The sequence below is a fragment of the Rattus rattus genome, chromosome 2 (assembly GCF_011064425.1).
Source record: "Rattus rattus isolate New Zealand chromosome 2, Rrattus_CSIRO_v1, whole genome shotgun sequence".
NCBI lineage: Eukaryota > Metazoa > Chordata > Mammalia > Rodentia > Muridae > Rattus > Rattus rattus.
This window is the reverse complement of record NC_046155.1, coordinates 243,127-256,108: the sequence shown is the minus strand read 5'-3', so window position 1 is coordinate 256,108 and position 12,982 is coordinate 243,127. Positions and strand designations below refer to the sequence as shown.

Genomic DNA, 12,982 nt, shown 5'->3' with positions numbered 1-12,982 from the left:
CGAGCACAAGGCCCTGGGTTCAGTCCCCAGCTCCGAAAAAAAGAAAAAAGAAAAAGAAGAAGAAAGAAGAAAAAAAAATAGATAATATGGGCTGGAGAGATGGCTCAGAGGTTAAGAGCACTGACTGCTCTTCCAGAGGTCCTGAGTTCAAATCCCAGCAACCACATGGGGGCTCACAACCATCTGTGATGAGATCTGATGCCCTCCTCTGACCTGCAGGCATACATGCAGGTAGAATACTATATATATAATAAATCTTTTAAAAAATAGATAATATATTCTCATCCTTAAAAAGAAGGCTGGAAGCTAAGTGGTATGGCTGCAGCAGCTCACACCTTTCCAGTACTCAGGGGGCAGAGACAGGTAGAGCTCTGTGAGTTAGAGGGCATCCCGGTCTACAAAGAAGTTCCAGGACAGCCAGAGCTGCACAGAGAAACCCAGTGGCTCACTAAGCCTATTGACCAGGGTTCAGTTCCTTTAGACTCACATAGTAGAAATAGAGTGACTACCACAAGCTGTCCTCTCACTTCCACACACACTCTGTGGCACACATACACATGCACATGTGTGCACATGCACAAATGTACACATTTTTTAAAAAATTCCCAGAGGATTAAAAGGTATTGAATGAAATTCTATTTTGTGTAGGGTTCTATAGTTAATATACATAAGCATACTGTAGAACAGTATAGTTTCTACCTCTTTATACTTTCAGTATAAAAGATCCAGTATAGAAAGATTTAAGATAGAATTTTTTAGCGTTTATTTTTATTTTATGTGTGTGGGTTTGTCTGCACATGCGTCTATGCACTGAATGGGTATAGTCTGCCGAGGCCGGAAGAGGGCTCAGAGCCTCTAGCACTAGTTACAGACTGTCATGTGTCACCGAGTAGGTTCCGGGAATCTACCTCTCTCTGGGAAGAGCAGCCAGTGCTCCTAACTGCCGAGCCATCTCCAAACTCAAGTGTGAGGTTAACAATTTGTCCTACCTTTTTATTTCTTAAAATTTAATGGGTTCATTTTTATATTATAATTACATTTATGGAGTGCTGAAGATCTTTTCTGTCTTGATATTGGCAAAATTTTATTTTCATTTGGCAGTTGGAAACTCATAAAGACATTAGAAAATTTGTATAAATCTTATTGCTGGTAATTTAATTCTCCTGCATCTTCATAGTTGGATTTGTTTATTCATACTTTGAAGAAAGAATGTTTCTATCCATGAGTCCCCTGATTTTGCTTTGAGAACCTTATGCAAACAGCAGAGAGTACATCACTTTCCTGACATAATGGTCTTTTTATCTTAGGGTGGCCTGGGAGCCACTGAGAAGATACTTAGCAAGTAGCAGAAGGTACAAATGCTGCCACTTCTTCAAGTTTTATTATCTTGTTTTTTTTTTTTTTTTAGAGATAGAATGAATGGGCATCCCAGGTTAGTCTCAAATTCACTGAGTAGCCCAGGCTGACCTTGAGCTTCTTGATTCTTTGTCAGGACCCCCTGCTGGGATTGTGGGTGTGAATCATAGTGCCAGGCAAGAGCTTTCTCTTTTAAGACAAAATCTTAGCAAAGACAAGGCAAATAAATGGTGACTTCCTGTTTATTTTAAGGGATAGTGTATGGGTGCAGCAAAAGCAGGGGGCAAGCGAAGAGGTTATTTTGTTTTTGAATACACTCTTTTAATTCTGTAAAAAGCGATATTGACTTGGGAGGCAAAAGCAAGAGAATTGCAAATTTGAAACCAGCCCTGGGTAAGTAGTCAGGATTCTGTCCTGAAAGCCAAGCCAAGCTAAACCATGTAATTTCTTAAAAAGCAAGAGAATAAATGAAATATCCCAGAATTGAAACCAAGATGAGGCTATTGTGGATATTCTGCTCTGAACTGGACAAGAAGGAAGGTTACAAATGTAAGTGCATTAGGACAGAAGTCTATCAGCAGCCTGGTCACAGCCAGAAGATAGCAAGCATAGCCATAACTCTCTTTCTCTAGGAGGTTTTTGTGCTCATTTTGGCTTCTTGTGTCTTTCTTTATGACCCTGTATAGATATTGCTAGTGAATTCAAAGAACAGCTACAGACTCTAATACCATATGTACTAAACCCATCTAAGTTAATGGAGAAGGAGATCAATGGTTCAAAAGTCACCTGCCGGGGACTCTTGGAATATTTTAAGGTAAATATGAATTTTAGTTCTAATTTGCTTTGTGTAAAGTTGATTTTAATATTAGTAATTTTCTGGGGGAGATGGTCAGAGGTATTTTACGATGTTAGTGTCCTTACAGAAGTGGGCCACTGGGTGGCAGTATGGGCATAAGAACCAAATAATGTTCTTTGCCCTCTCTTGGATTAGTCATTCCTGTGTCTTCAAGGAAGATGATGTGGACAGAAGCTGGTTAGGAGGTTGCTGTGAGTAGGAGATGCACACATGGGACAAAACTGTCTCCAGGTGGATGATCTCTATCCACAGGTTGTGAGACCATTGTGCATGGAGGACTGAGTGGAATCCTGACTTTGGCAGGCATGTGTGCTTGAGAATATAGATAACTCAAAATGCTAACATGCACTCAGAGGTGTGTCGTGCTTCTGCTAATTCTTGATTGTTGATCTAGGATTTTAGGAAAATGCATTTGTGTGGTCTCACTATTTTAAATATGAGCAAATATTTAGAGTTATATATTTTTGTGATAGTTTCTATCTTTATATTTTAAGGCCTATATTAAAATTTACCAAGGAGAAGATCTGCCTCACCCGAAATCCATGCTTCAGGTAATGAAGTTTTTGGTATTCTAAGTGACATTTTTCAGTTGATAGAATTGACCCAAATAGATACAATTGAGTCCTGAAGAAGAGAGCAAGGCCACTCTCGTTTAATCGCCTTTCTTTGAGCATTAAGAGTGTTCTTTACAGCAAGTGTATGTACCTCTGCTGTGTCTGTGCTCTTTATAGAGCAGTCAGTGCAGTCGGGGCTGCTCTTCCTGGCACGGTGGGAAGCTCTGCTTTGTTTGATTGAGCTGAAAAGGGTTCTCCGCTCATTTGTTTAAAACAGCTTTTCACTTTCATATGCTGAATATGTGGATATTTCTTGCTAAATACTGATTTTTTTAGTAGCAAAATATTTTCACAAAATTGTTGGACCTTGTGACTTGTAGTATAATGAAAAATTTCCTGCCCCTCCTCCTCTTCCTCTCCTTCTCCGCCTTCTATCTTCTCTTTCTTCTCTACCTTCTACCTTCCTCCTCTTCCTCCTTTTTTTTTTTTTTTTTTTTTTTGAGGCACTGGGATGGAGCCCAGGTGCCTCACCCCTGTTGCTTAGGTAAGTGCTCTGCGCTGAGTTTCATCTCCAGCCCATAGTAGCATCAGCCAGGTTTAAAGTTAAGGAGATTATGTTCTCTTGAGCTTTAGAGCTTTGGTTTATGGTAAAGATTCTTAAGTGTCAGAATAGATGTTTTGGCATAAAAATTGGTGAAAGTATGTATTTTATGAGTTGAATTATATGGAAATATAAAAAAAATAACAGGCCTATAAGGAAAAATGGGAATAGGAAGAGAGCTATTTTTGCTTGTTTCTGGGAACATGTTACGAGAAGTATTTCATACTTTGTTTTCTTAAAAGGCCACCGCTGAAGCCAACAACCTGGCAGCCGCAGCCTCTGCCAAAGACATTTACTACAGCAACATGGAGGAGGTACGTGGGCGGCCCTGTTCTGAGGCGGCATTCCCTACGCACGGCTACTGCACGGCTACTGACTCCAGAGGCCCAGCCTGGATCCCCTCAGTGTAGCCTTTTTGTTTGTTAGAGACAGAGGTTTAAGTAACCGGCTGGTCTGAGGACCCCTGTGCCAGCGGAGGGTGTCTGACTGCACAGCCTGCACCTCACTAATGCTGCTCCACAGGAATGTGCTTTAACAGTTTGTTTTCACCCATGAGTCCTTGTGTGTGCATGCCACATAGATGTGGTTCATGGAGGCCAGAAGAGGCATGGGAGCCTGTGAAGCTGCAGCTCCAGGTGATTGTGCATGGCCTAACGTGTGTGTTAGAGATTCAGCCTGCTGGTCTAGAAAAGCTGGAAGCCCTCCTTTAACTTCTGAGCTGTCGCCTCTTAAGATGATGAGACAGAAAGCTGTCTTCCAGGTCACCCTAGTAATTGGGATGTTCGGATTATTACATTTTAATTTTTCTTTTCTTTTGAAACAGAGCCTTTCTATGTAATTGGGATCTTCTAGTTGTTTTTATTTTTCTCAAGATGGAGTCCAAGTTGGTTGCAAATTCATAGCAATTTTTTTGTCTCAGTCTCCTGAGTCCCAGATTACAAATGTGTGCTGCTATATCTCTTAAGAGTTTCTGTGTATATCTCTGTACCTGTAGGTGCCTGAATGTTCCAGAGTCACACATCGACCTCTTGGAGCCTTAGTACAGGAGGTTTTGAGCTTCATGATGTGGGTGTGGGGAACTGAACTCTGGTCCTGTGAGAACAACAAGTGTTCTTAGCTAGTAAGCCATCTCTCCAGCCTCCCACGGTCTGGTTATTAACCATTTCTAACCAAGCTTCTAATTGATTTTTGTATTTTTATACAATGTCTGGCTTTGGCCTTGGATGTTTGTCTTTTCTGGCTTTTCTGACTTGTCATTTAAGCAGAATGACAAGTGTAGCTTAGGTGGCCTCAAGCTCTTCAGGTAGCTGAGGATGATCTTGACTTTTCTGATCCTTCTGTAACTGCTTGTGGAGGGTCGGGACTACAGATCTGTGTCACCATACTGATTTATATGGTAGTAGGATTAAACCGAGGCCTCTGTGCATATAAGGCAAATACTTTAACATGTAGGTTATATCCTTAGTCTCCCTTGAATATTTTCTGAAGTTAATTTCTAAGCTTTTTTTCTAAACTCTTAAGAGCATTCTAATCTTTACTGTGTCTTTTTACTTATTTTATTTGGCATGTACAAGAATTTTCAGCGTGTGTTCTCGTTATTTTTAGATTTGTGGGGGAGAGAAACCTTATTTGTCTCCAGACATTTTAGAAGAAAAGCACCAAGAATTCAAACAACTTGCTCTGGACCACTTTAAGAAGACCAAAAAGATGGGTGGGAAGGATTTTAGCTTCCGTTACCAGCAGGAGCTAGAGGAGGAAATCACAGAACTGTATGAGAACTTCTGCAAACACAATGGTAGCAAGAACGTCTTCAGCACCTTCCGAACCCCTGCAGTTCTGTTCACAGGCATAGCTGTGTTGTACATAGCCTCAGGCTTAACCGGCTTCATCGGGCTTGAGGTTGTGGCTCAGCTGTTCAACTGTATGGTTGGACTGCTGTTGATAGCACTCCTTACCTGGGGGTACATCAGATACTCCGGGCAGTATCTTGAGCTGGGTGGAGCTATTGACTCTGGTGCAGCGTATGTGTTAGAGCAGGTAAGTGCTACTGGCAGAGACTGAGGGTCTGTGGTGATTGTGCTTCTGTAGTAAAAGGAATTTCATAATGAAAAAGGGGATAAGCCCATTTTCTGATGGGCCTTACATTTTATTCATTTTTAGAATATTGATATTTAATCCTGATGTCTTGTTTAATGCCTGAAAATGGCCCCTTAATGCAAAAAGGGGTCTTTTTGTAGAAGAGGATGAACTTGAACTCTGGAACTCCTGATTCTGCTGTCTCCAAATAGCTTTTAAGTGCTACAGATGTTGTGGGTATGAGTACATACTATCTGCTAGACGTGGATGAGCTCCAGTTTTCATATTTTATTTTTTGAGACAGGGTCTTTTTGTAGTCTAGGCTGGCCTGGGGCTTACTGTGTAATACATTCATAATCTTTCTACCTTGGCCTCCGGGACTGAGCCTGTAGGTATGTACCACTACAACTGGTCATTTTGTATGTTTTTAGGACTAGTTTGTTTCTTTTTCTGTGACATAAATAGGTTAGTCAGGTGAATAGTATGTAGCCAGGGGAGCAAGCCTTCACCTCCACAGCAGAAGAACAGATGCTTTTCTGACACTTAGGAGTCAGCTATGGCATCATGGTTTCCTCTCACCATGGTCATCTCAGTCCCACTGCCTTTTCAGCATGCTGCTGGTGGGGAAAGATATTTGGAAGTTATCTCCTAGGACTTAGGTTTTTCATGCCCTGTTTTAATTCATTAACTAATATATGGACTAAATGGATTTTTGCAGGCTTCTTCTCACATTGGTAATTCTACTCAGGCTGCTGTAAGAGATACCATCGCTGGGAGACCACCTGCTGATAAAAAATCTCAATAGCATCTTAATGGGAAGATCCAACAAGAGCCCAGTCAGCGTCTGGATTTCTGCTAATGCCATCATGGGTTCAGTTCCAGGGGAATGGCAGATCTGAGAGCATCCTGGAAGATCTGAGACAGGGCACTGTAGTAAATGAGCTGACCTTGGCTATAGTTTCCACTTGCACTTGTCTTGGAAGCAGTGCTTTTTCTTGCTGTTACAGACTCAAGGCTACTCTTTTCTCTATTCTCTGCTTTTTGCACTTTAAGGGGTGGGGTGGGGGCGAAAAGGAAAACAGAAATGCAGCTTTTAAGTCTTTGATGTGCCACACAGTGCCTTTTAAACCAGTACATCCCTCTGCAGCCATGGAGGCTGAGGAATGGAGGACAACCTCATGAAATGTGGTTTTGTTGGATCAAGTTCTCTTCTGGATTTTGGATTTTAGTTCTTTTGTACCTTTGGAGATTTGTCTTTTAAAAAAGTTTACACAACTTGAAAAAGGCTGAGAATGAAAGCCCACTGAAGTGACACTTATTACACGTAAACCTTTTCCCTAGTACTGGTGACTGAACCATTGCCTGAGTGTGCTAAGCAGTGGCCCAGCCTGCAGCTGCCCTCAGCCGCTTGCCTGTGCGACTCAGATCCCAGGTGGTTGTGAGCTTTCCATCGTCCTCCTCCCTCCCTGACTTCTCAAGTAGTTGAATACAGTACAGACTTGTGGTCCCATCCTTGCTTCAAAGCCTTATTTGTATGAATTCTCTTTGCTATGCAGCATGAAAGAAGCTAAATCACTTAATACTGTTTCAGATTGTAAGGTCTTATACCGAGAAAGCTGGCAGTTTTGTTGAACTTGCTTTTTTATTTTTATTTTATTTCTATAGTTTCTTTCTAGAAACTAGAAAAGAGGCAACTACCCTTAAAAAGGCAGTGATTCATAATAAAAGGAATGAGCTAGAGACTGCATGGTAAAATTGTAGTTTGAATGAACCTTGTGACCTCTGATAAGTCACCTTGAATTTGTGTCTTGGTGAGATTCACTGTACATTTATGTCAGTCATAAAAATAGTCATTTTCAACAGAGAAAAGGCATTATCAAATATTACTCCTTTTAATTAATGATCACTTTCATTTTATCTAGTGCTAATACCAAATGATCTGATCTAAAGTCTTTACTCAAACTGCTGTGTGTGTGTGTGTGTGTGTGTGTGTGTGTGTGTGTGTGATGGTGTTGCCTGGCATAGACCAGACTAGCCTTGAACTCATAGAGATACTTGTGCCTCTGTGTACCATTGTGCCTGGCCCCAAACTTTTTTATTCTGTATACTATCTAATGTTCATGATATCAAAGCTAGACTGTTAATTTTATTTAGTAAACTTTCCTTTTTTCCCCTCCACTGAAGAAGTATGTATATTTAGTCTAGCCAAACTATTTAAAATACCTCTTTAGCTGGGTGGGTTAGCACATATGTTTAGACCCAGCACTTGGGAGGCAGAGGCAGGTAGATCATCTCTGTGAGTTTGAGGCCAGCTTGGTCTACAGAATAAATTCCAGGATGGCCAGGGCTACACAGAGAAACTGTCTTAAAAAAAAACAGAAAACAAACATTCCCTCTTGATTCTTCTTTTGGTTAGACTAGCAGTTTTAAAATATTTGGCTTAGGAAGGACAATTGCTCAGACTCTAAAATTTATTTTTTTACATCTCCCTTGATTATGTGATAAAGTTTTGTCTATTGCTTTTTTCTTTGACCTGTAATAGTGAATTATTGTGGACTTAAACCTTCTTAAAACATACCTGAAGGTATAGAAGCCTTAATTTTTGAGATAATTCGAATTTTGTTTTGGGAAGGAGATGCAGAGTTTTGGCAAAACCTAGTGTAAATTTTATGTACGTGGGGTATGAATGGAAGGTAGGAGAAAAGGAAGTCTTGCATTTAGTTTTATCACAGCTTTATGTTTAGTAACAGTTTTCCAGTCAAACATGTAGTGAATCCTGAACTAATACTAAGCATTTTAAATATTTTCATACCATCTTATCCTGAAAATGTTGGTAATTTTTCCTTTTGTTCTGACATTTGGGAACAATTGCAGCTTGTTTTAAAACTATTCACTGCTCATGATTGATGGCTGACTGTAAGGGGCTGGAAGCTCACTCCTGGTGTAGTAGAGTTTTCGGGTGATGTCTCCTATCTGAAAGCTTGTATTGAGTTACGTACTGCTGACACTGAGATAAAGTCAGACAGGGTTTTGGGGACAGGGTTTTGTTATATAGTCTAGGCTGGCCTTCAGCTTACTTTGTCATTTAGACTGGCTTTGCATTTAGGTTCTGCCGCCTCAGACTCCCCGAGTGCTGAGCTTGTGTGTGTGTCCCCACACCCACCTCTGCTTCTACTCTTAATGGGGAGGCAGATGATGCAGGGAAACTTTGTCAATGCTTCAGTATTACATCTGCGCGTGTGCGTTCGTGTGTGTGTGTGTGTGTGTGTGTTTAAAGTGAGTATTCCATTAATTAACTTACTCTGCTCCTGGGACATGTTTATAAAGTTTTCTTTGAGGGTTATTAGGAGTTCTCTTTGGCCTGTTTTCTAACTTTAAATTGTTTTTCTATCACAATTTTCAACACAAAATGCCTTTTTATTACTGGCTCGAAATAGTTCTGAGGAGATTCATAACTGGTTGAAAGAGTCTGTTAACAACTCCAGCCTTTTCCTGTGGCTCAGGGATGTGAAGGAGTCAGGCAGTGTCCCTGTAGGTGTTCTGTGTAGGCAAAGTTACTTTGTGCACTCCTGTCACTATGTGGAGCACATTTATATAATCACAATGGAGATTTCAGAACATTAAGAATAACTTACTGTAGGAAAAGCTAATTGTTGCCGGGGATGTTTTTGTCTTGTTTTGGGATACAGGGGTCACAATCACAGGGCTGTGTGTGTTCCAGGCTGTGTGTGTGCCAGGCGCTCGTTCTGTCCACCAGGTTTGCCTCTTGTCATCAAATGGATAAAGTCAAAACTTTGTTTCACTGAGAAGTCTCTCATTATTTACTTGCGATAAATTTTGAGCATCCCTTTTGAAGAGTCCCAAAAATATGTCTCATAGATGTATGTGATTTATTTCTGTCCTCCTTCCCTCCCTCTACTCCTTTCTCTTTCTCTGTGCAGCCCCGGCCAGAGGTTTTATGTTTGACAACTCCTGTGTCCTGGGCCAAGCCTCCGAATGGTTATTCTTGATTCACTTCCTCTCTCATCAAGACAGATAAGCACGATTTTCCTTGTAGTTTCTTCAGTAGTTCACACACAGTGGTTGGTACCTGGGATATGTGAATAAGACAAAAATTCAGTATGTTAATATAAGCCCAAGCAAGGAAAAAAATTTCCTCCCCCCAAAAGTACCATGGAAGTATCAAAAAGACCTATTTTGTTTGTGTAGGTTTTTTGGAATGTAATTGAGTATGATTTGATTTTTTTGTGGGGAGGGGGTCAGAAGTGAGGCCATAAGGAAGCCTCATTTAGCAAAGTGCAAAGTAATCCTGTCTGAGTGGCCTGTTGTAGTGGCTACAGTTGTTTTCATCAGGAGTTGTACTTGGACACTGGTTCTCATCCACCTTTTCATGCTTTAGACTAATCTAGGGTGTATGAAAAGAAAACGAGACTCTGTCTTGTAGCTAGGGATTGCTGAAGTGCTTTTCTGCTGTGGCCCTGGGATCACCATTTATAAACATTAATAGGTGGTGGGTGGGTGGGGGTGGGGATGAATGGTCAAGAATGAACTGACCCACAGAATGGGAGTACCTAGACAGGAAATGCACTTCTGCTGCCAGATCTGCTCCCCCAGACTTTACTGTGTTTAGAACCATCAGGGTATCCTGGTTCAGACGCTTGTCCAGCTTTTTAAAGCTGTCATGGTGCCTTCTCTTAATGTCTGCCTTCACACGCTAACAGGTAATTGGGGTTTTTAAAAATGTCGATAGTGTCCTGTCTCACACCCAGGAAAAGCCCAACTGGGTACTGTGACTTGAATCCCTACATCTTTTGTTGTTTTGTTTGAGAAAGAGTCTCAGTGTGTGAACCTGTCTGTTCTAGAACTCACTATATAGACCAGGCTGGCCTTAAGCTCACAGAGATCAACTTGTCTCTGAAAATCCTGAAATCCTTTACACACACAAAACCCTAACATGTTAATACCTAATGAACAAAAAGGATGGGATCGTAACTATGAAGTCGTCACCTATGTACCCCACAGCAGGGACCAGAAAGCCTTATGGGAAAGAATTTCATGAGCTAGAGCTGAAGTGCAGTGTTCTGACAAAGGAGCAGTCACATTGATGCCTAAACCTTATAGTTCAAAAGTGATGAAAATTGTTATGAATGTAAGCCTTACAAGAGTTAAATCTTGAATATACACAATTGTTCTCAATTTTATCTTAAAAATGACTTGTTATACTTTCTGATAGGTCGTTTGCCTTTGAATGGCTTTAAAACTATACTTTTTTAAAAGCACAATGGGAATCAATGATGATGTTTCACTTTTGGGTTGTACATTTAATGGATTAAAGATCACACCACCACACCACCTGTGTTTGTTGTTACTGTTCTTCTTGTGGAAGGATCTATAGAACAGAGTGCGGCTTGGTCAGGGGAGTTAGTGACCTGGTCAGAGATGGGACAATGGCAAGGCAGCTCACTTTTCCCTCCACAGTGACATTGAACCTGGTTAGCAGTGAGCTAGTAAGGTTGTTGTGTCTTCCAACTGTAGTCTCACACAGTGGGGAGGATAGGGAGAGTGCTGAAATATTTCCTCTCCACAGGTGACCGGGGAGGCAATGGGGAAGTGGCACTGAGTTTCTCCAATCCTGAGAAAGCTTTGTGGTTGTTTTGTTTTTTAAAAGTCTCACTATGCAGCCTTGACACTCACTATTGGCTGGCCTCAGGATAGAGTTCAGGCTGGCTTTAAACTCACAGCAATCACCAGCCTCTGCCTAGAGCAGCGCTGGGATTGGAGGAGTTTGCCACTACACCATGCGCCCCCCTTCTCTTCTCTTTCCTTGTCAGAACATGGTTATGGTACATGGTGAACAATGCCTTGGGGAACTGTGAAAGAGTCTCCAGTAAAAAAGGCAGAGAGCCATTTACTGCAAATGTGTTTGTTCCCTTGATTGTTTACAAACATGATTTTGTGCCTCTGACAAAAATTGCAATCGACTTATAAGACATGTTACTTTTTGGATGTAGGAAGATAGCTGTAGAACCCAGTTTGGTGAAAGGACATGATGAGTGCTGTCCTCAGTGTGCTCTGAATCTGGATATGGCTGCCTTCTGCTTTTCCAGATATAATAATCAACAGAGCTCGCTAGGCAATTGTGCCACAATTGTTTTGTCTTGAGAGACGGTTTTTAAGTTGGTCTGTTCTGGGAAAGGGATGCTCTGTTGATATTTATTATGTGTTTATTGGCATTTATTTACATTTTTTTGGACTGGACCTTCTTTAGATCATTGCTTTCTTTGTTGCATTTGTATATATAATGCACTGAAACTGAAGTAAAATTTGCGACATTAAATTGTAGTCCTCACTCCTTAACGTCCTCAAATCCTAGGTCTTGGGCAGATCTGCATAGGTCGATGAAGGTCAACAGTTGCTCAGTTTGCCCTTACACTATTTATCTGATTAATACTTGATTCCGCTTCTACCTATCTTCTCTGGGATTATAGGATCAAGTTGTGCCACATCCAATTCATGTAGTGCTGGAAATGGAAACAATAGAAGAGTAGTTATAACGGTGAGACAGTACAGAGGTCCTCCATCTTATATTCATGTAGTGCTGGAGATGGAAACAATAGAAGAGTAGTTATAACGGTGAGACAGTACAGAGGTCCTCCATCTTATGTTATCGCTGAGGCTGTTTTGTAGGTTTAGCTAGATTTTGATCTTGATGGAGAATCTGTGGAAAATAACCCAACTCTTGGAACTTGAGGTCAAGATACTCAAACTAACTTAGCTTCTGTTAAACTGCCTATTTGTATACTGTCCACCAGCTAACTGCTTATCTTGGCTTCTGTTATACTGTCTGCTTGTGCAAGACATCCCTGTGTAACTGCTGAGGGAAGTAGATGTGGGTTTTACCTTTAAAAACCCCTTGCTCTAAATGCTTGGGTCCCAAATATGTGAGTAGTTCCTACCAACTGGAATAATGATTTTTGACTGGATAAGTGTTACAACTTAGATGGGAAAGATTTCCTGACACTTTGGAGCCAAGGATTACAGCAAAGTCACAATACAATAAACCTCACAGAGTTTTATTAGGGGTGGGGGGCAAGAGGGTGGCTACTTCTGCTCTGAAGAGGCAGCAGAGAATTGAGCAGAATACATGGTTTATTTAGGGATTCTTATGAGTGGGATGCAGGCTTTCCAGGGTGGCCTGGGAGTAGAGGAGTTATGTGACCTGATCTTGGGTCAAACTGATATATTTTATTTCCTAGGCCTGGCCATTCAGCCTCGGGGCTGGGAACTGCCTTTAGGGCCATCTAGGAGATGGGACCTGGCCACTTTACACCTCAAGGGGCTGGGAATGGATGTAGGGCCTTTAGAGAACTCTAGGGGCAAGCCTTAGCCTTTGGAGCTCCTCAGGGATAGGGTCTAGCTGGTGGAGCTCCTTAGGTTGAGGCCAACTAGATGGGGCTCCTGGGAGTTATGGGGGTGGGTGTGCTGCAGCTCGCAGGCCTGAAGGGGTTAGGCCCAGCCATCTGAGTAATCTAGGAACCT

The 12,982-nt window shown here is 41.4% G+C and overlaps 1 protein-coding gene across 1 annotated transcript in view; it reads left to right on the top strand.

Annotated features, from left to right (window-relative positions):
- Positions 1 to 10,795, top strand: part of Atl3 (atlastin GTPase 3) — a 45,127-nt gene extending 34,332 nt beyond the window's left edge. Inside the window, exons 9-13 of the mRNA XM_032896446.1 lie at positions 2,043 to 2,170; positions 2,707 to 2,763; positions 3,610 to 3,681; positions 4,973 to 5,404; positions 6,162 to 10,795. Of these exons, the coding sequence (XP_032752337.1) occupies positions 2,043 to 2,170; positions 2,707 to 2,763; positions 3,610 to 3,681; positions 4,973 to 5,404; positions 6,162 to 6,248 (776 nt within the window). The 3' untranslated portion in view covers positions 6,249 to 10,795. The remainder of the gene's footprint in view (positions 1 to 2,042; positions 2,171 to 2,706; positions 2,764 to 3,609; positions 3,682 to 4,972; positions 5,405 to 6,161) is intronic.
- Positions 10,796 to 12,982: the final 2,187 nt, after the last annotated feature.